The sequence below is a fragment of the Macaca nemestrina genome, chromosome 14, assembly GCF_043159975.1.
Source record: "Macaca nemestrina isolate mMacNem1 chromosome 14, mMacNem.hap1, whole genome shotgun sequence".
Taxonomy (NCBI): Eukaryota; Metazoa; Chordata; class Mammalia; order Primates; family Cercopithecidae; genus Macaca; species Macaca nemestrina.
The window spans coordinates 72347708-72370823 of record NC_092138.1 but is presented as its reverse complement, the minus strand read 5'-3'; the positions used below and the strand labels follow the sequence as shown (position 1 = coordinate 72370823).

General features: G+C 38.8%; 1 protein-coding gene and 1 long non-coding RNA gene across 3 annotated transcripts in view; one reads left to right on the top strand and one right to left on the bottom strand.

Moving 5' to 3' along the window:
• LOC105480995 (uncharacterized) overlaps nucleotides 1-16902 on the bottom strand; it is a 575131-nt gene extending 558229 nt beyond the window's left edge. The window contains exon 1 of the long non-coding RNA XR_011612742.1: nucleotides 16823-16902. This is a non-coding gene — a long non-coding RNA (uncharacterized lncRNA). The remainder of the gene's footprint in view (nucleotides 1-16822) is intronic.
• Nucleotides 15523-23116, top strand: part of LOC105480993 (glutamate ionotropic receptor NMDA type subunit 3A) — a 171571-nt gene continuing 163977 nt past the window's right edge. Inside the window, exon 1 of one of the 2 annotated variants that reach the window (XM_024792631.2) lies at nucleotides 15523-16961. In XM_024792631.2, the coding sequence (XP_024648399.2) occupies nucleotides 16263-16961 (699 nt within the window). In that variant the 5' untranslated portion in view covers nucleotides 15523-16262. The remainder of the gene's footprint in view (nucleotides 16962-23116) is intronic. The other variant, XM_011740233.3, reaches the window with a different exon arrangement.

Here is a 23116-nt window from a genome sequence, read left to right as displayed (position 1 = left end):
CTCTTTCCACAAGGCAATTCCTCTGATGAGGCTCAACAAATCAGGAATTGGATGATTCAAAGGGCAAGATTCTACAACAGCCACTAACAGTCTCAACACAGTCCAGTAAACCCAGCTGTGATGACTGCCCGTTTCTACACAGAATCAACCATAACTAGCAGTTTTATTTTCACTGGCAGCTACCTTTATGATTCAGATGTCCCCAGTTTCTCAGTTAGGTTTTCCAGGGCTGCTAAACAATCTTCCTATATTGTCTGAAACCTGACTGGGTAGCAGGGGAGGTGGGATGTAAGTAACTTAAAAACCACCAGGAGTTTTTGCTATCCTTTTCAATTAAGCACGTACAGGTCATTTTTCTTGGGATTGTTTGCCAAGTTTATAAGTTTTTAAGCTTACTATATTTTGAACTCCAGCCCAAATTCAAATAATAATGAAATAAATTGCTGTACATTTTTTCAGAGTTGATGATCTTAGAAAAGCTTACAAAGGCACAAATTATATGTTATTTTTAGACAGTAAATAACTCTTATCTACCAGCACTTAGACAAATAAAAAGTATTTAGAAACAAGTGGTTTAAATGAACCTTAGGATATTTACAAATGTATAAATTATGGGAAAAATAAAAGAGATTAAAATACTTTTAGTTAAAATGATTTGATTTGCTGTGATGCACATTATCATTATTGAACATTTCTTTTTTTTTTTTTTTTTTTTTTTTTTTGAGACGGAGTCTGGCTCTGTTGCCCAGGCTGGAGTGCAGTGCAGTGGCCGGATCTCAGCTCACTGCAAGCCCTGCCTCCCGGGTTCACGCCATTCTCCTGCCTCAGCCTCCCGAGTAGCTGGGAATACAGGCGCCCGCCACCTCGCCCGGCTAATTTTTTTCGTATTTTAGTAGAGACGGGGTTTCACTGTGTTAGCCAGGATGGTCTTGATCTCCTGACCTCGTGATCCGCCAGTCTCCGCCTCCCAAAGTGCTGGGATTACAGGCTTGAGCCACCGCGCCCGGCCGAACATTTCTATCTTAATTTCAGTGAGCCTGTTTTTAATATGCTTATTTATCACAAGATATAAAAATGGAATTATACTCTAAGCTCTACAAAATCTTTAGAAAATACAATGCCAATGAGAATGCAAAAGCTGAGTCACACTGAAAATGTAACTAGGTGACCTCCAAAATCCTTTCAATCCTAGCAGTTTAACATCTAGAAGTTCTTTGTTTGCATTCTGATTATTTTCCTCATCAGATTTAATAAATTTAGATAAATGCATAATGTGTTATTTGCACACTTCTTAATTCTAACAGAATACACGGTATGGAATTGATACATTGATTGATTGCATTTCTGTTTGCTCTTTTCCATAAAGGACTTGAGGCAGCTGGCAGTTAGAAAAAGGGGGAGGGGGCGGTGACGCATGAAATGCAGTAACAGAATATACATGAATATAAAACACAAAATCAAGAAATTAATACCAAAGAGAAAAAAGAAAAAAAATAGTGTCAATATATTTGATTTACCTGAATTTCTAAGTTGGCCCTGAGCTTCCTGGTAAAGATAGTAAAATGGTAATCAGAACCAATTATATTGCTCATTTTTTTTTTTTCAGAAAGGAGGGAGTATTATAGTTCTTAAAAGGAAACCGAGGTTTTTTAATAAATTATTTCTAAGAGAATCGCTCACAGAAAATTTTGTATTAGCAGGCTAAGTTAGATAATAGAGAAAATCTTTAACCTCATTTCCAGCAAATGCTTTAGCATATTTTGTCATAAGTCGTGTGTAATCTTAACTATAATTTATGACGTGCAATTCTTCAGGAGAATGAACTAATGCAATCCAAATGTGCAGACTTGTACTGATTCAATCTAATGGAAAGGGAAAGTAAACTGGTCTTTGCCCTCTCTCACACTCTATTGAAATGCAGCGATAATCTCAAAGACTTTTGAGTTGTATAATACAATTTACCTATACACTGAAGCTCTTTACTTTTCAGAGTTCTCTTTGGGCTAAGGAGATTTAATGGTATTAAGTTTCTATTTTCAGTTAGTAATAATAATAGCTAATATTAATTAAGTGCACGCTAAGTGCCAATTTGACAATTCAGGAGTTCAGAAGTTTGATCCATTCAAAAATGTGAGACTTCTCTCTTACCCATATGCTAGGGGTAGGGTCTAATGTTGATATATGACCCATTCCTTTCCCTCTGCACATCACATGAGTGAAACATTCTTGCTCTAAATTTGCCAAAAGCACCAGTAACATTCCCTAGCAGTTGTCACCTTAACACAAAGAAATACATATGTATTAGAACATTTCAACCTAAGTTTGGGTCCCAGCTGTGGCTTAGTTGTCTATTTGGCCATAGTCTTAAGATCATCAGTGTATCACAAAAGAGAAGACAAGGATGAGAGCTTTTCAACATCTGTAGGCCCTGACCCCAGTAGTTTTTACCAGGTGCTTGTTTGTTTGTTTGTTGGTGTGGATTCTTGTTTTGTTGTTGTTCTTATTGTTTTGTTTTTGTTATGAATCAGTTTTATATTCTTGCGGATCGGGATGACGGGTGGGAAAAAAGGCCATAATTGTAACCCCTAGTAGTACCTGTACTCATTCATTCATCATTCCAAGTATGTGATATATCTATTTTTCTAATTGCCAGAAAGTAAAATATGGCATATTCAGTTATCACATAGTCTTCTGCAAGTAAGAAGGTCTGAATTTGCCACTAGTTATTGCACATCTGTTTACTATCATACATCAGTTTGGAGAGGTACCAAAGAGTTAAGCTTTACTTATCATCTAAGGAAGAGTGGATCCCCTTATCTCTTTAGGCATACAATTAGACCTGCTTTCCTGGAATTAAAGTTTAGCTTATTAAAACAGAGACATATCAGAAATGCAGTACAATGCATTAAGATAGTAAATGCCAAGGATGTGTGGTGTGTGTGACCATGTGCACTTTTTTGTGCTGAAAAAAATTAACAGCACCAAATTATTTCCCTAAGCAGACGTTTTGCGGGTCCTAGATAACCTAGAAAATACCAATTAACCTGGCCAAAAGAACCTTGGAAAACATTAAGTACCCCATGAAGCCAAAAGACAGCATGAGAAAGAATAATGCGATGCCTCAAGCTCATTTCAAAGGAGTGCCATTTGACCCAAGTTAATATAGATCACAGAAGTCTTTTCTCCTGATGGAAGCTTTTGATGTCCATTTTTGCAAGCCTTGTCTTCTTTATAAAATCCATGATATAAAGCAGCACCAAGTAAAATTCCAGATGTTTCCACTTATTGACCTTTTCTGGCATGAAAACTGGCACTTTTATGTGAAAAATCTGTTTTGCCAAATTTTTTATTCCATGATTGGAATGAGAACCACGTAAACTAAAAGAACTGTGAAGACACAGAGTGGCAAAGATATTCTAAAAGAAAGAAATCAACTTCTATACAAATGTTCATTACAGTTATTTTTTCCTAAAACAATTTCAAATCCCAAAGTGAACATATAATAAGCCGTTTATTCAATTTGTAAGCTAGAAGATGCAGTGAAGGCAAAGAGATTAATTCAAACTTAGAACACCTGAATTTAAGTTGTATTATCTGGGGCAAAGATACTTAACCACATGTATTCTTCTGTGAGATGAACACAATAAAAACAACTCAAAGTTTTTGTATGAATGAAAGGAAATACTGCATATGAATGCACTTTATGTAGTATAAGATAATGTATAGATCTTATTATTAAATTTCTGAGGTTTGTTCCGTCTCTTTTGATTATCTCTTTTAATCTCCTATGGTATAGGAATCATGTTTGTTAGAATGCTCTGAGTGAAAGTTGGATGTGTTCTACAAATGAAATGTGTGAACTTCAGAGCATCGACACTCCAATGTATGTTTTGGCTCGTTTGATATATATTTGTTTATTTTCTAGTTCTTAAATATGTTTTAAATATGAGAAGTAGCTGGGTAACTATTTGTTAGATTAGCTACACTTTAATTTGCTTGTCAGTTTCATTTTAAATTGTGTAAATGTGGTACTACTAATTTTTTAAAATGGTAACCATTATTTTTATATTAATATTTTTCTGACCTCCATGTGTAAATGAAGAGTTGACATACAGAATTATAATCAAAGTACATGCAATTCATACTTGATTTTTTTCCAAGGTGATTTACAAAAACCTAAAATTTGTATACTCCTCATTTTAACTGACTGGGTGAAATTACATAGAACTGATATGCCATAAATAATTATTCCCCTATTATTAAATATTTATATTGTTTTCCAGTTTTTTACAATGTTTGAATTGGGCTGTTATAAACATCTTTCTATATACACATTTTAGTTTTTCTTTTGTTCTTCTTTTTTTTTGTATTAATTATCATGAATTGGATAATTTTATCAAAAAGGATCAATAGTCGTGGGGCCGTTCACACGGGTTGATAGCTTGATTTTATTATCAGCATGGGAGTATTCCTATTTTTTCAAAGCACCAACAATGTAACTCTGAGCTATATGTTTTAATTTTGTGTGATTATACACAGCTCTTTAATCTCACTGAAGCATATTAGTTAAAAAGTGAGTTTTCTCATTGTTGACATGTAAGCTTCCAAGAAGCAGTCATTAAATGATAATAACTTTCCCCACTGTCATTATGCCTAATGGGCAAGAATTATACTTTCAAATAACACCTGATATATTTTCCCCTCTTGATAATCAATTTGTTTTTAGTTATGCCACTATTCCACCATTAAAACTAGATGGAGATAAGGTTTATTTTTTAATTTAAGACAGAACAAAGAGGATAAAATCATACTATCAACGTTTTAGCTTCTGAGTATACTTTTGCAAAACTACAGCAGAAGTGATCACTCTTGAAGCCCATATTTTAAAGAGCCAGGCTTGACACAGAAAAGTTTTGTTGTTGTGTTTGCTTTGGAATTCTGCAAACCTTAAAAGATCTAGAACCCAACCCCTGGAAAGGTTGTAAATTTTGTTCATAGATGGATTGAAAAAACTATACATGATGATTTAGGAGTTAGCTGAGAGAAGAAAAGCATTACCAGCTAACAGGAAAGGGAGAATTAGAGGGGGTATGACTATACATTTTCTGGGCCTCCAACTGTGCTCAGCTCTCCAACTCATTTTGGCTTTTGTGCTGAATAGGCATCAGGGTGGCTCCCATAATCCCCATGTCTTGTGGCCATGTTCTTGAATACTCCCTCTCCTTGAGAGAAGGCAGGTCCTGTGACTTGGTTCTAGCCAATAGAATACAGCAAGTTAACAGGATGTCACTCCTGTGATTAGGTAACATTTTACAGCAAAGGTGGTGAGATGTCTCTCCTGTGATTAGGTTATATTATGTATTACATAAGGACTGTGTCTTAACAGAGACTATCCTTGAGGGATTAATGAAATAAGTGGCCGTATTGGAGAAGTCCACATGGAAAGGAACTCCAGGTGGTTTCTAGAAACTACTGCTCCAGGTCCTGAGAACAGCCAGCAACCAACAGTCAACAAAAATCCAAGGCCCTCATTTTTACAGTACCAAGGAACTTCATCCTGCCAACAACCTGAATAAACTTAAAAGTAGATTCTTCCCCAATTGAGCCTCCAGGTGAGAATACATCCTAGCCAACCGATTGATTGGTAAGACCCTGAGAAGAGTACCCAAGTAAACTGAACCTGGACTCCTGACCCATGGAAACTATAAGAAAATATATGTGTGTTAATTTAAGCTGCTAAATTTATAGTAATTTTTTATTACCATTAATAGAAAACTAATACAGGGTTGAAATTTTCAAGGGGGAAACAGATGGACTACATAAATACTCAATTAGGCTAAGAGAATCCCACATCAGAAAGAACTATTCTCCAGCAACTTAGAGCACAGCTTACAAGATTGAAAACCTTGTAGAGAAGCCTCAAGTCCACAAGTCCCCTAAGCATTAGAACAGTGGCCCAAGGAAGCACCTAGATAGAGGTCCAAGGCCAACCTCCTCAAATTTCACACTACCCAGTGTTGAATGGATGAGTCTCAGAAAATTCTCATCACTCCCTAAGAGAGATGCAAAAGTGGCTGAAAGAGCCAATGGCCCAGAGAAGTCAGGAGTTGGAATAGGGAGGATGTAGTCCTTAAGGTTTCAACAGAAGGTACAGACCCACATCAGGAGTCACCATAGCAGAAAAAGAAACCTCAACAAAGTCAACTCCCTTCCTTCCACACAAGGACAATTCATAAACCCACTTCCATACTACTGCAGAATAGATGAAAGAAAATAAGAGTGAAAGAACCCTGAGGGAATTTGTTTAATCCAAACAGACTAAATGTCTTTACATTTATCTATTTCAGTTTTCCACCATCAGTAGAAATGGACATTTGAAAGGTAAATCAAATTTTAGTTACAGAGAAGTAAAGTGACATAGTTGAAACCAAAAAGGCTATCCACTTGGGGACTATATAATTTGGAAACCACTATATTTACTATGACAAATAGAAAATATCTATTTATGTATGCATAATTTTATTAATGGTACATTTTGGCTCTATTTTATCCTATTATTCCAATTTATGATTTCTGGCCTATGCTGTAAATTTCCACTATCCACCATTTTTTTCGTTGATTCTTTTATGTTTGACATCCATACAAAGAACGCAATTGCAATTAAGAATGTTTCTTTTATTTCAAGCCTTATTCCTTTATTCCTGTTGGAATGATAAAATTTTCCAGCACTACGGAGGCTTCCATGCAGGGACCTTTTTATTTATTTCTGAGTTCTATACCAAACATCTATCATCTTCCTAACACAGAGCCGATTTAGTCTCCACAAGTGATGTGTCAACAGTTATTAAATTATGCATGTTCTCAGCCTTCATCCTAACCCAGGATACTAAAGAAGATTCTGGCTTGAAGTCCTCAGTCTCCTGTCAATTGAATTCAATACATTCTCCTGAGGTTTGTTATGCAGAATCAAGAAGAAAGCTAGAGACAGAGAAAGACTGGGAGGCCACAGGCTATGGCTGGGGAAATCTTTAAACAGGGAAAGGTTTGAAGATTATAAGGAAAGTTTAGAATTAAAAAAAAAATGTAAAAGCAGTTGTAATGAGTAAAGATAATGCATGAGAGAAAGAAGAAATATATTTTTAAATTGCTGTGATACATGTATTTTCTTTGTGCTATTTGAAAGATACAAATAAAGAATTTTTAAGATTATCTTGCAACTGGATGTGTTTATTCTAAGCTAAATACCACTTCCACTAGGCACTATACGAATGTATGGAATTATTCTTAATAAATACTACATGCTGAGTATGTTCATTTCTTGAAGGTTCAAGATCTTCATTGTGTTGGGTCATACAAAGATAATGAATCTGCACTGTATGAGGTTATAGATGTAAATATAAGTACTTGGACTATACATGGGCCATCTAGAATATGTCATAGAATGATTTGAGGATTTTTTCTTAACCCCCAAGTCTCTGATTTATCTTTGGACTATTTCTCCTAAAAGTGAACAGAATGCATCTAATTAAAGTTTTTCCCCCGTAGATTTATACATGTAGATCAGTCACTTTGCTGCATAATAGAGAACCACAAAATATTGGGGACATAAAACAGCATTTATTTCTTGCTTACCAGCCCATTGTCCATTAAGATCAGTTTGACTTGGCTTGAAGCTGCAGTTGGGTACAGGTCTATTTACATGTCTCTCAGGGTTCTTGGACTAGCAGCTATCCAAAGAATGTTCTTTGAATGCAAGGCAGGGGCTCAAGAAATGAAGCCCAGCTGTGCAAGTATGTTTCAAGTCTTTGTTTGCCTCATGTCCACTAAAGTCTTATTGGTCAAAGTAATATTCATTGACCAATCTTCAACTCAAAAACAGGAGACATACACCCCACCTAGCATAAGATTATACTACTACCACAGAGGAATGAAGATGTGAGGCTAATAATTCAACATATACATTTTGCTAAATTACATTTTATTATACATATGGCATATTTTCCATTATCTTAAAGTGAAAACATTGCTAATGCCTTTCCTAATATACTCATAGGATTCCACGTAATCTTACCATTATCATCATAATTTCTGCTCTTGTGAAAAATATGGCCCCAGGTCATATTTGCTAAAACCATATTCTCTGGTTATTTAAAAAAAAAAAAAAAAAAAAAAAAAAAAAAAAAAGACTTGTTAGCATTAACGTCATCAGTATAAAACGATATCTACAGAGCCTATAGACATTGCTAGCCACTTAAAAATTGTATGTAAAAGAAAAAACACTGTAGACAACTTCCCCTGCCTATCCCATACACCTGTCTGTGCCTGTACCACCAACTGTGGATGTTGCTTTATACTTATTTCTGGTCCCCCACTTTTGGAGTGAAGGTGACTTTTGGCATCAGTTTTTTTAAAAAAATCTTTAATAGCAAATTTAAACCCCATGATAGAGAGGCTGATAAACCCAGAAAATCACAGCTTGATTTAGAAAGCAGCAGGGAGCTAGTAGGGAGACTTAAAGAGAAAGATTGAATTGCTGGTACAATAGAAAAAGAAGATTGCTTTTGCTAAAGACCATTTTTGAAACTCTGCAGAAACATGACTGTGTCACCAACCAGATGAAGAACTTCAAGAAAAAAAAAAATACCAAGGCAGGAGGAAATTGCAAATATCCCAGTTAGAAAGCATGAACCAAGATTCAAGCAGATATGGCCATTATAAACAAATGGACAGTCAGTGTTTTCATTACCAGAAAAGTTCAGCCATCAACTTAACAGCATTAAATGTCAGATCCAGACTAGGACCTTGCCTGTGAGCAGATCAAAGAAGAAACATCAGCCTACATGTGCCCACTTCTCCAGTAGTAGTAGTAATAGTAGCAGTAGTAGTAGTAGCAGCAGCAATAGTAAAGGTTGCCTCCCAATTTTGGCTGCTATAAAAGAAATGAAATTTAAGTTCTGCATCTGTGGAAACTTGGGCTATCCACTTACTGACTCTGTCTCAGGTACCATCTGTTTATAATTGATTCAAAACCATATAAATAGATTAATATGTCTACCCTCTTCCCACCTGAGAGAGAATAAGAAAGAAATCTGCAAAAATGTATTAAGCTCTTCAAAAGAGAGGTGTCAGCCCATCTCAGAAGACAGTAATTATTATTACTTACATCCTGCCTCTTCCAAATCTGTCTCATTACACCAGTACTTTTTTAATGGATGAAAACGTTTTCCCATTGAGTTCTTGGTTGAGTTCCATGTGGTCATAAGCTAATCACTGCTGCTGTTGTTTCAGTCTTATTCAATCTGCTCACCATTGTGTAAGCTGCATTGATAGTACTGTTGGGGTTATGGGTTTTTTAATCCAATGATAGCACCCCAAATGAAAAAGGTACAGGGTTTTTTGAAGGGATTTCAAATTCAGAAAGAGGTCATTTCTCCTTCAACAAAAATGACTAGATGACTATAGCCCTCATTTCAGAGTGGCTTAGCTCCCAGAAGATACAGCGTACCCATGAGATTTTTCTCCAGCACCTAGAAATGGCAACTCTGTTTAGCCAAAGCTCACACATCATGATATAAAGTATGTCCAAGCTCATTTTTGAGCAAACTAGCTTATACCATGCAAACTCTTCAATCCTTTGATACAGATTAAAGTCTGTCAATTAGAGTATGTAAATAAGAGGCTTCAGTCTGGCCGGGCGCGGTGGCTCAAGCCTGTAATCCCAGCACTTTGGGAGGCCGAGGCGGGCGGATCACAAGGTCAGGAGATCGAGACCACAGTGAAACCACGTCTCTACTAAAAATACAAAAAATTAGCCGGGCGCGGTGGCGGGCGCCTGTAGTCCCAGCTACTCAGGAGGCTGAGGCAGGAGAATGGCGGGAACCCGGGAGGCGGAGCTTGCAGTGAGCCGAGATCGCGCCACTGCACTCCAGCCTGGGCAACAGCGTGAGACTCCGTCTCAAAAAAAAAAAAAAGAGGCTTCAGTCTACCTTATAGAGAGTAAGGGCTCCCCTAGAACTGAACTTTTTCCAATGAGAACATTCCAGAAGCACTATCACAAATCATGCAGATTTTCACATATTAAAATATTTCTTCGTATCCTGAGTATGTGGTTGCTGCACAGAGACCCTAAGGAAAGTAATAAATTATGAGATCATATTGTCAATGACATTAAACTGCAGCCAAGGTAGGAGTCATCACAGATGAAATGAACAAATGACATCTGGCTCTATGTTTTGTGGCCCAATAAGAAAATAGAAAATGATAATGATTCATGACTCTTTGTACTATTAAACAGTAAGGAAAACATTTTCTGAGATCATCTTAAATATTATAACTGTGAGTTTTCATTTGTATCCTCTGATAAGTAATAAATAATCAAATAACTTTGTAATTATGTTTATCCCTATACACTAGTCAAATAATGGTTCTACAGTCAGTCAAGACCAGTCATAATGGTTCCATTCATACTTGAAGTAGAGATGAAAAAAGCATGAACTTTGAGGAAAGAATATCAAATCCGGGTTTGCATCCCATTTCTCAGTAAATGACTCGACCTCACCAACCCTCAGTTTCATCGTCTATAAAATAAGGAGAGCTGTCTAGTCATGAAATTAAGAAATCATGCATGCCAACTACCTGGCATGCAGATGTCACTCAAGATAAAAGCTCTAGAATAATGAAGACTGCATAATTCTTGAGCATCATCTGAAAGTCTTTCTTAAAGTCTCTTTCTAAAGGAATAAAAACTATGTTTCTGTAGACTAAATGTTTTTACAGATGCAAGGCATAAGATCCATGAAGGCAAATAAGCTTTTAGAAAATTTCCAAATTCTTTTGGCTGCAGTTATAAAACTAGTTCTGCAAATTAAGCACAAAAAAGTCCTTAAAAATGTCCCAGTCTGTGATGGGCCAAGTTTTATTCCATAGCTCATTTGGATAAACACTAAATTGAAATGATTATCACACACACAAAAAGAGAGTGATTGAGAGAGACTGCCGTATTAGCTTCTCCAATCCCTATTTGAGTTCTCTTTAGTGTGAGGTTTAGAAAAGAAATCAGGAAATCCAAACACTCAGCTAATAATCCTGGCGGATGTTGAAAAGGCCAAGCACTTGTCACAGCTGATGACTGACTCCCCTGATTAAGGATACCATAATGTGCTTTTACATAGCTAAAAGGTAAACAGCAACTATTGGCAATTCCTAATTTACAGATAGGTAATAGCCCTGGCCTGAATTTGGTTTCTTGGGTGTAGGGGATTATGTGACGCAAAAGAAAAGACAGTATCCTTTGTGTTTTCCAGCATAAGGTCAAAGCATAGGCAATATTTTGCATTGGACAAGATAGACTAGATTTTTGCTTCCTCTTTGTCACCCCATTTTCTTAGTTTCTAAGGTCCCTTTTTTCCTGTTTGCAGTTTCTCAGTCTACCTAAAAATTATTGAGGAAAGTTCTACCAGAATCCTGTATACAATGTTCCTGGCATGTAGAAGTTACTCAAGATAAAAGCTCTAGAGTAATGAATATTTGTTGCACGTCTTCTGAAATTCTTCCTTAAGATCTCTTATGTTCCCAAAATCCTTTATAATGCAAAATAAACTTATTTCCCTTCTTTTCCCCCCAAAATCCCAAGAGGATATTAATTTTACACCAATCAGGATAAAATAATTTATACTAATCTGTGATTGACTGATAGTCCCCAAATGAGAGTTAATTGCATTTTTAAAAGAGAATGATTGTTGCCAAAATTAATGCCTAATTAGTAGAATGTAGAACAGTGTTACAAAGTATTGAGTGAATATAGGCTTGTTTTTAATTGGGGGAATGAGAAAAAATAGTTAGGCTTTGGATAGATGAGCCCTCAGGGTCTGCTCCTCTAAACTGGCCTAATTTTTTTCTAGATTCATTCCCTCCTAAAATTCTGCTACCACAGATTCTCTAAGAGTTCCACATATTTTTGTTTGTTTGCTTTTTGCTTTTATCCAGGAAGATTCATATGACAACAAGGTCCTTGGCAATAGAAACAAAGGAGCCAATGTGGAAGACAGCACAATTTGAGACCATGGGTATGCACTAGCTAGGGGAGAACACATTTTTCATCTGAATATTGATAAAAATCTACATAATTACCATTGAAAAGAAAAGGCTGACCCAGAATTAAGGACATGCCATTTAATATTATGGCCATTTACCAAAACAAAGATAGATGTGAATACAACTTGTAATAAGTCAAGGTATAGGAAAAAACACAAGATAGTTTTCCAGACTCACCAGAAGCCTCCCATTCCCATGGAACTTGAAAAGGTTCACAGGAGAATGTATACTGTTGCATCTATATAGACAACTGCCAAGATCTGTCACCACAACCGCAGTACAGAGGAGGAAGCTCCAGCTGTGAGAGGTTAAATGTCATATCCATAGGAGAAACAATACTGAGAAGAGAATCTAACTCCTAATTCCCACAGCATCCTTTACTGTAGCCTTTCCTTGGCTACCACCACAGCAATATATCTCAGCTTTTAGTCCATCCGTTACTGGTACCAGAAAACACAGATGTGAACAAAAGCACACGTTACATTTGGATTTGTTCTGGCTTGTTTGACTCTCCAACATGGGTTCTTAGATCAGTAGTTCTCATTTTGAATCAGATAATAATTTTTAAAAAGCTTAATCTCTGAGTGAGCCAGTTTTGAAATTCAACTGATTTTTGCTACCAACCACACAGCTGGGATGAACTTAAAATATTGAAGCCACAATGCCACTCACTATATAACGATTTTGTGCAAATAACTCAACTTTTCTCAAATTCAATGTCCTCTTCTTTAGAATGGGGATGATCACACAAACCTACCGAGGTTGATTTTTACGATTTGACAGCAATGTTAATTTTCACGTGGCTTATTGCAATAGCCTCATCTCCTTTTCTCCTCCTCTGGCTTCCACTCTTAACCACCTTTCGTCTACTAGTAACAAAACAACTGTAGTGATCCCGTTAAAGTATTAGTTCTATCACTCTTCTGCCCAGTGTCCCTGCCCTCATGGCTTCTCATCTCATTCAGAGTAGAAGCCAGAGCTCTTCATTGGCTTACATTGTCTGCCATCTCTTTATTGCCTTTCTGACCTGACCTGCCACAGCCTTCACCCTGGATCATTTTGCTCCAGTCACTCCAGACCCCTCTTTATTCTTTAAACCTTCCAGAAACACTCGGGGCCTTGGCATGTAGTTTACCCTGCTTGGAAATTCTTGCCTAGAGTATTCACATGAATCACTCCCTTACCTCCCTTTACATCTTTATTCAAAAGCTGTCTTCTCAGAGAGGTCTTTCCTGGCTTTCCCATCTAAAATTACAACCCATCCTCCTCCTAATACTTCTTCTACACTGCTTTCTTTTTCTATTTAGCACCAATTAACATACCCTACATTTATTTATTTATTTATTTGTATATTTTATTGTCTCTTTCACACTAGAATATAAGCTCTATGTTAGCATTTTGTTCACTTATTGACTGTGATCCTGTGGAAAGGGGAAAACTCCACTTTTCTAGAGTTTATTCATCTGTTTCCAGGATGGTCCGACAACAATGCTTGACACATACTAGGAGCTTAATCACTGGTTGTTGAATTTAAATGAACTTTGAAAATGATGACCCTTGACACATGAAAAAGGTGGACAAGAAGGAGAAAGGGAAAAGGAAAAAGAAGATTCGGGGAAAGGAGAGAGAACAACTTTGTTAGATACGCTCAGACCACCATGATACGAACAAAGAAAACCAATCAGCAAAAGGAAAACAGGAAGGAAACCAGTCAATTATAATTGAAAAGCCCCGAAAGAAACAAAAGGAAGCGTGAGAAGGGAGAGCCATTCTTCATTGTTCACTCAGTATTCACCAGGTTTAACTAGAGTTTTATCACAACCTGGTGCAGTATTATCCTCAGAAACTTGGGAAAGTCTTCTGTGTAAGAGCAGTTCAGTTATTCCCTTGAGGCAGTCATGAACTTGCGAAAAACCTAATGCATATACAGTGATTCTAGGATGCTATTAATGATCAGATCAAACTATTCTCCTTCATCATGTGCTTTCTTGGGAACCTGATCTGAACATAAGTGTAATGCCAATGACTAAGAGTACCACTCTGAAGCATGGTCATGACCTATAATGTTATACGTTATACTCTTCAAAACACACACTCGAGTACAGACAAATATACCTCCTTACTATACAATTAGTAGATACCCAATCTTCCTGCAATGCAAGGACCCCAGACTTCTACACTTTTCTTATTCAGATCTCAATCAATGGAATCCTCTGGAACAAGGGGGAATTTCCAGCACACTAGAGGCAGCTTATCTCCATTCATGGGATGTTCTCTCAGGCTTCAGGAGGGTTTCTTTCCCTCCTCATTCAGCCCCCTACTATGATTTCCACTTTTCTCTCACGGGAGACTTTTCTTCTCTAGCAATCCAGTCTTGCAAAAACGATGTTGAATGTCTGGTAAATTTGTTCTGAGATATCTTTAAAAGATCTGGCCTGGGGAAAACAGTATTCACTTTGCAACCTTCTTGGGATTTTCACTTAACTCGAGTCTCTTCATCCCAGGATTTAAAGCATGATGGAAACTTTAGCTCATGAATCAAATCAACCCTCCAGAGCTAAAAGCCAGCTGTATTTGCATAACAATTTAGCAGATCCAAACAGCAGGGCAAGGTCGGGTGAAATAAATTGCCAAGGTCATGGTTCTCCTGAAGTGGTATTAGACTTAGAAATGCTGATCCCCAATGCTTGCTCCACCCCATGGATCTCTCCCTCCTACTAAACGATACTGTGGAATAAAATAAAATTAATCTACTGTATATGTGCAAACCACAGGCCTGCCCTTAACTCTTTCCTTACCTTCTAGTTTCAGATTATTCAAATCATGGAGGAAAAGATTAGATCACAACACACTGACTTCACTGCATTACTATATAAATGAAGTAACTTAGTAGAAACTGTGATATGGGGACTCTTGATCTAAACTGGGAACTGCTGTTGACTGCATATGAAACTCAAAGTACTTTGAAACTCTTTAATTTATTGAACTAAAAGAATTGCTTTGAATTCACTTTGTTTTAATTCTGAGAACCTAAAAACACAGGGATTCTTTAAAAAAAAAAAAAATGCAAAGGCGCACATGCCAGAGAGAAAGAAGCTGAGGAGATAAAAATGTGTAAATAATTCTTACTTTAATACCCTTAGCTAGAAAAACCTTAAAAGCGACACATCCAGAAGCTCGTTAAATCACAGCCTCTTTGAACCTATTTCAGTGAACCACCGAATTTCAGATCCCTCAGGTGCGACTCCGAATTCAGAATTCTCACCGGCTCAGAGTCCTTTTTTCCTTCTTAGGTCTTAGGGAATTTTGCAAATTACGACTCCCAGCCTTTGAGGCGAGAGGACTTTCCAGGGGCGCGGGATGTGCCACTCGGGAATCTCACCAACAGTGGGTGTTTAGCGCAGCCAAGCGACAGGCAGGCGCCAGGGCTCAGCAACAGGGAGGCGCCGGCTGAGGCGGGGAGAACTTTGGCGCTCAGAGCAGAGCCACCCTTTGCTGGCCAGTCGCGTTGCTCCTCCTAGGAAGCGAGCGGCGGTGGCGACTCCGCGGAAAAATAACAAAAGAAAGGCAGAGAGGAAGTAGCGAGAGAAGAGAGAAAATGAAGTCAGCGCTGGGGGAGCTTGCAGGAGGGTGGCCGACAGTGGAACAAGGTGGATTTGGCTTCTTTTCCACACCCCGGGCGTGAACGCCCTCTCCAACGCGACCTCAGGAAATAAGTGGGTCTCGCCCGGGCAGAAAAGGAAAAGAATCCAAGCGAGAGCGCGTTGCTCCTCTGTCACCGCTGCCCCGGAGGAACTCCGGCTGCTTCTCAGCCCAGCCGCCTCGCGGGGCCGGACGCAGTGCCCGAGGCGCCCTGTAGATGGGGAGGGCAGGGAACGGACGCTCCAACCGCGGGTGACAGGCACCGGCCTGCCCGCCTGCCTGCTCCGCGCAGTGACCGGACGGGCAGAGGATGCCAGGCGGAGGGACCTGGGAGCGGGATCTGAGACTGCCGGGGATGTGCTAGGCTCCAACTTGGATGGCCTAGAGACCGCTCCAGCTCCTGGGACCGCTTCACCGAGTGGAGTGAAGCTGCGCGCGGGACCTGGAGGCGGAGACCTCAGGCAGCGGCTGCAGAGGGGAGAACCCGGCGCAGGAGGGGGCGCGCTTTCTCCCTGCGGGTCACAGTAATGAGGAGACTGAGTTTGTGGTGGCTGCTGAGCAGGGTCTGTCTGCTGTTGCCGCCGCCCTGCGCACTGGTGCTGGCTGGGGTGCCGGGCTCGTCCTCGCACCCGCAGCCCTGCCAGATCCTCAAGCGCATCGGGCACGCGGTGAGGGTGGGCGCGGTGCACTTGCAGCCCTGGACCACGGCCCCCCGCGCGGCCAGCCGCGCTCCGGACGGCAGCCGGGCAGGAGCCCAGAGGGATGAGCCGGAGCCAGGGACGAGGCGGTCCCCGGCGCCCTCGTCGGGCGCACGCTGGTTGGGGAGCACCCTGCATGGCCGGGGGCCGCCAGGCTCCCGTAAGCCCGGCGAGGGCACCAGGGCGGAGACCCTGTGGCCACGGGACGCCCTCCTATTCGCCGTGGACAACCTGAACCGCGTGGAAGGGCTGCTGCCCTACAACCTGTCTTTGGAAGTAGTGATGGCCATTGAGGCAGGCCTGGGCGATCTGCCGCTTTTGCCCTTCTCCTCCCCTAGCTCGCCGTGGAGCAGTGACCCTTTCTCCTTCCTGCAAAGTGTGTGCCATACCGTGGTGGTACAAGGAGTGTCGGCGCTGCTCGCCTTCCCCCAGAGCCAGGGCGAGATGATGGAGCTCGACTTGGTCAGCTTAGTCCTGCACATTCCAGTTATCAGCATCGTCCGCCACGAGTTTCCGCGGGAGAGTCAGGTGAGAGGAGTCTGGTGCGTGAGTGGAGATGGGCGCTGCTGGGGGCCGAGGCCATTGCATGAGGGGAGAGAAAACGGCTGGGTAAAGTCTGAGGGGAGTTGTTGCTTTATAACTTTGATATTGTTTAACGATTGGGCCACGTTCGTAGTTGATAGGTAGAAGGACCTTAGTAGAAGTAGAATAAAACATTTTAAGCGCGGGTGGAAATAAAACACGCAGTGATGTCGCGGCTGGAAGGAAAGAAGTGGGCAGAATATAAGAGAAAATCATGTTTTGACCGGCTGGGAGAAATCTAGTGGATGCCCAGCGGGAAGTAGAAGTCGAGGTTCAGGACCGTGGAGAGCGGTCAAGGTGCTGAAGACCCACAAGAGCAGGGTATGGGGGTGGGGTATCCCTGACTCCCTGCTAGGTGTCACACTCCCAAGAGGAGCTCTGACATGTGGCGGAAAAGCATGTGGCGGAAAAGCAGCATCTGCTCTCTCTGACTTTTTTGGAAGGTGTGCCTGAGCCTTAGGCAAGGGTGTAAGGAAGAAAGCACATCGCTCTGAATTCCTTCGGGTAAATAGAAAAATCTGCACCTAGTACAGAAGCCATAGGTAAAGAAGAGTGGTCAATTAGTCTTGGATATTGGAAAGCATTAGAAATATATAAAAGCGTAAAGATGGACGGGGAGATTTATTTGGGGATTGTTTCTTTGTCCCTACTTTCCTTCTATGTAATGTGGACTCGGAGGCTGGTATTCAGTTGCTGTGTTCAGCCCATTCCTGTACCCATCATCTAAGAAGTTTTAAAAAGGAATTAAATGATTTAGTTTCTTATTGATTAAAAAAGCTAAATATATTTTCAATGAAAGAGCTATTTGTGAACTTAACGTTGACAAGTAATAATGAGGAGATGAATATTTAAGGACAAGACAGAGTCCTTTTAGTAATAAGTTTTCTGCCTTTTATATGTTACTCTTATCATAATCTCAAGCTGTGTTAAGGCTTGCACAAAGTATTTATGAAGCACATAGGTAATTGGCATGCGCCCATTTCAAAGACTGAGAAACTGAGAAAAGTCCGAGAACTTGATCAACATTGGTCAATGTACTAGTAAAAAAGTCCACACCATGGAGGATTTCTGACTTTACATCATTTTCACTCAACTCTTGCAGCTGGAAAAATATGTATTTCCAATCTTCTTCCACTTTTGATATATGTGCCGAGATAAAAACTAAAATGAGTAAGGGCAATATACAATGAAAAGTTTGATAGAATCTAAGCATAAATTGTCAAGGGAGTACTAAAGATTTCTTTTTCTGGAAAAAAATAAATCTTACATTTTTAATCTTAGGAAGGGTGAGTGTAAGCCATTTTCAGCAGTTGCCCAGAAGATTCCTAGCTGAACTACAGAGATTTCATCTGTAGAGTGTAGGTTAATTAACTTTTATATAAAATATTTCTGTCACCTGAATCTGAATGGTGTAGACAGCAGATGGGAAGGCATGGAAAACACGGGTGCACAATGCTGCCAATGACCAAAGTGTTATAAACATGAAATTGCATCCATAGGGTGCACCATTATTAATATATATGCAGAATCAGATCTAACAAAATGCAGGAGTCAGCATCACTTGCTTCTCATCATTGCTTCTCTATTACCTACTACTTCATAAGTTGCCAGTAGCGGTCACAGTCTCCAGACTCCTTTTCATTTGTAGATTGTTTGGCAAGAGTCTTAAGTAGCAAGAATTTTTCACAAAAATTCGTGTTCCTTAGTTAGAAGGCAAGTTGTGTTCTAGAATGAATGTGTGCAGCCTACAGCACATTACAAGGAGACCAGAAAAACCATGAAGCAAAATCCAGAATCTGTAAACTACAAAGCTCTAAGACCAGGGGTTTGGTGGGTAATAAAGTCCTCCAGGGACAAGCCAACAATAAAATAAATACTCTGTCAAGCACATTTGCTTCTGTATTTCAACTCAGAAACATATTTTAAATCACTGTTGTCACTGTTACTTTCACGGCACACATCTTGAAAGGGAGAGATTATTATATTAACTCAGATCTAGTTTGTTCAACTGACTACATTTTCTTTCATCTCCCTTTGTATTTTAAATTCAAACATATCTAACTTGTCTTACTTTTCCTGTATCATTTAAATGTCATTCTATAATATTCTGTATTAAGAATGTTCTGGTAAATGTCAAGTCACTGTAATATGTAATTTTAAGATGACCGTAATCCGCTTTCAGTGAAAATAATAACTGATCTTTCCCTTGCTTCTCTGGAAAAGTGGACCTTCCTCTAATGCAGTGATGTGATTTTTTAAAACTTTCTACATATAAAAGGATGTCAAACTCATTTTACACATTAAATAAAATTGACTTAATCTAGCCACCATCCTTGGAGTCTACTGCCCAGTGACCTAATTTGTTGGTTGTGTGCCACTGCCTGAATAAACGATTCTAGAAGAAAGTGGACTTTTTCACACAACCAAGTAAAATAAAATTGTGTCCCTTACTTAAATCAAAATTGCTTTCAGAGCAAGAGCAGCAATAGCTGTTTTTTCTCACTTTCTTTTGGGCTGCTGATTACATTCATCTGAAGGTTTTAAATAATGAGCAATAGTTTTGTTAACATCCTGCCACAACTCTTAAATAGAAAGAGCTACTACTGAGATGAACAAACCCCTGACAAAAGCATAATAGTTTTATTTCAACATACTATGTATTCAAAATAAGATCATCACATAAGATCATCACTTTCTAGGGGATCAACTTCTTTCAGGTAGGGAAATTCATTAAAAGTAAGTTAATTAACTACTTTTGGAAAACATACGCATATTATAACTGCATAATAAAAGCTTAATATAACATTAAACATAGGATGGAGTCAAAGCAGTTTTCCATCAAAAGAATTCTGACTTCACTACAGCACTCAAACCCCACTTGAGGCTAACCTGTTTTATTAAAGTGATTACTTCTTTGTTCTAAATTCTATCCTTATGACCTTCAAATAATGATGCTGAATATGAACCTAATTCCATTTACACTTAAATTAAGTTCCTGCAGTTATACTTTCTTCCTCTTTCCTTCCCATATGACTTTTTCTTCTACAGGGTTTGTGTAGTTTCTTCAAAGTTGGCTCCTTAAAGTTTACCTGCTGAAGTAGTGACAAGTACACATTTTTTAAAATAATATACATCTCACGTTAACTTCACATTGGTTCTATTAGGCAGAGTTAATGATGTAATATGATTGGCTTAGATCCAAATCCATGCAATTCAAAAGTGACTGCTCAGCCAGGCATGGTGGTGCCTATGTGTAGTCTCAGCTACCTGGGATGCTGAGGCAGAAGGACTGCTTGAGCCCAGGAGTTCCATGCCACCCTGGGCAACATAGTAAGACCCCGACTCTTAAATTTTTTTTTATTAAAAAAACAAAGTGATCACACTACTATTTTCAACACTCTTGTTGAATACACCAACCACAACTTTGCCTGCTTCATAAGTGATATGTACTAACAAATTAATATATGCTTCTTTCATGGAAATACAAGTGTTTTAGATTGTCCATTTTCTCTGACAGTACAGGACTAAGCACTGAAGCCTATTTATTAGAATTTGGCTAATATAGCACTATTTTTGCATGGCACAGGGGTGCCTCATGAGGGGACCAGTAAGGGATATTTATTTTTAAAACATCTGCTCTCAACTGCGTTGGTTTTTTTTGACTTGCTCTACGCAAAGCACAGCTCTTTCTCCTCTGGGAGAAATGTATTCTGCAATTCATGATGAATAGCTGACAGTCACATCTAATTGTTGCTGACTTTAAGATAAACAATTTCAAATTAAATGTCAAATGATTTTTTTAAAGCAGTGATCTTTTACAGGTTCCTCTTGAAGAACAGAGACCTGGCATTAACTTGGAAGTATTTTTTAATTTAGTAATTTACTTACAATATGTATTAGTTTTTCTAGGTAAGTAGAGCAAAGGAGACTAACAGATGCTATTTATTGAGCAATTAGTTTGTCTCTCCCACTTTTCTTTGTGCTTGCCTGAAGAGTATCACTTAATCCATGAAAAATATATTTGCTCTTGATTTTGCCTGACCATTATATCTTAGAGTTAATTTATGATTGAATCAGCTGAGCTGTCTGAAGACTGATGCCAATTTCTAATTCCTCGTGTTTTATCCTCTGGTGCTGCAGAAGGCACCATGGATTTTGTACCATTAGATTTTATTTTATAAATAACCCCCCAGTCAAACTCCAACCACATTAGTTAAAAGAGCGCAATGTAATGAAAAGCATATGAAATAGTGCCAAAATGTTCCCAATCTGCCTCTTTCATTGCAGGTGTTCCCAATCTGTCTCTTACTAGCCATGTAATTTTGGACATGTGACTATCTCTGAGAATCCACACTTATCTCTGAGAATCTACACTTATCAATGAGAATCTACACTTATCAATCAAAAGAAGGTACTTCACCAATCTGACAAAGATATTTTATGAACCAAATGAAAAAGTAAAAGTACTTGGAAAATTTATAGTGTTAGCCAAATAACTAGTGGAGAGGTGTTGGTCATTATCTGATAAGAATCACTTAAGTGTTAAAGTTCAACTAATTTTCTATTAGCAATGACTAATCAAAATGAGATATGATTCACATGTAAAATGTTTCCATTCACCCTCACACCTTCCTCTTTACCCTCTCCCTCATTTTGTTTCTCTTAAAAACAAAGTGGGTTTAGAAACAAACAACAACAAAAAAAAACAGGTTCCTAAGTAGGTTGCACACTTGCCTGGAAAAAGAAGGCATGTCACAGTACTGTTTCTGTATTAACAGCAACTTTTAACCTATGGCACATCTAACACAACTTCTAGAGCCTTAAGTCCTGCCATAGAAATATCATTACAATGCCCAAGATATTTGAGAAATGTTGGTCCTCCATATTGTTCACAAGTTTTTTCTATAGGCAAACTATCATTCAGGAAACTATGACCATACAGAGTCTACCCCACTCCCACTCCTATTCTGCCAACTACACCACAAAGCAAACATCCAAATTTTTTCATAGCAAGCTTTCTTGATAAGGAAAGCAGTTTGTTGACTCATACTGACCCAAGCTCCTTATCTCATCGTGGATATATAATAATTTACAAACCAGCTACTTTGAGTCCCATTGCCCTAGACAACCGTATACTCTCTTAGGAAAGTATTGCTCATTTTAGTGGCAACAGTAAATGTAGAGACGATAAATCTCATTGTCTTTTTTTCGACTAGCTCTGTCTACTGCCACATATACACAAGAGTAGAGGATCTATGTAGCACCAGAAATATGATGCCAAATCCATAAAACTAGGCAAGAAGAAAGAACATCTCTTAGCATCTGCCATATTACTTTTTGAGTGAATGTTGAAATCTTTAACCTCTCAGTTGTCTTTTGCTGATATTTTCGCTATGAGATCACAGGAGAAAAGAGCATTGGGGAAGAGATGAGCTAAGAGTAAGCCAACTCTCTCCCTTTCCTTCTCCTTTCCTCAACCTGACACCTCAGCCAAATTCTCATATGTTTTATATAACTGTGTAAGATTCATGCACTTTCAGGGAGACTGTCAACTGTGTTTGATCTCCTACCTTGAAGGAATAGGTTGATCCTTGACCTGGCTGGTATTATGTCATGAAGAGTAAACACTGACATTGAAAGGCTGGTGTCTGATTGGCCAGGGCTGGTTTGGTAATGGAGATGAGCCTGCAAGAGTACATGTGGTAGAGAATTAAGCAGGTTGACTCCTTTTTTAGTCAGGATAAATTATACCTCATCATTATTCATTTGAAGCATAGATTTAGGAAGAATTTTAATCATATATATTTTTGTAGCATATATGTTTTTTAAGGCTTTTTCGCAAATGTGTTTAAATAATCTCCTAACAGCCCTCTAAAGTAAATGACTATGTATAGACAAAATATGGAGAAATAGAAAGAGCTATGCATTGTAGGAAGTGAGAAGCCATCCAGAAGAAAAACAGACTAATAGCACCTTCTTAACTTAGTCTATTTGTCAGCCTTCAACCAAAGAACAGATTGGATCCATAACAGCTTTGGTAATATCCCAGAAAAATAAAAGGATAAAAGAGAGAAGTATCTACTTCCAGGTTGGACTATTAA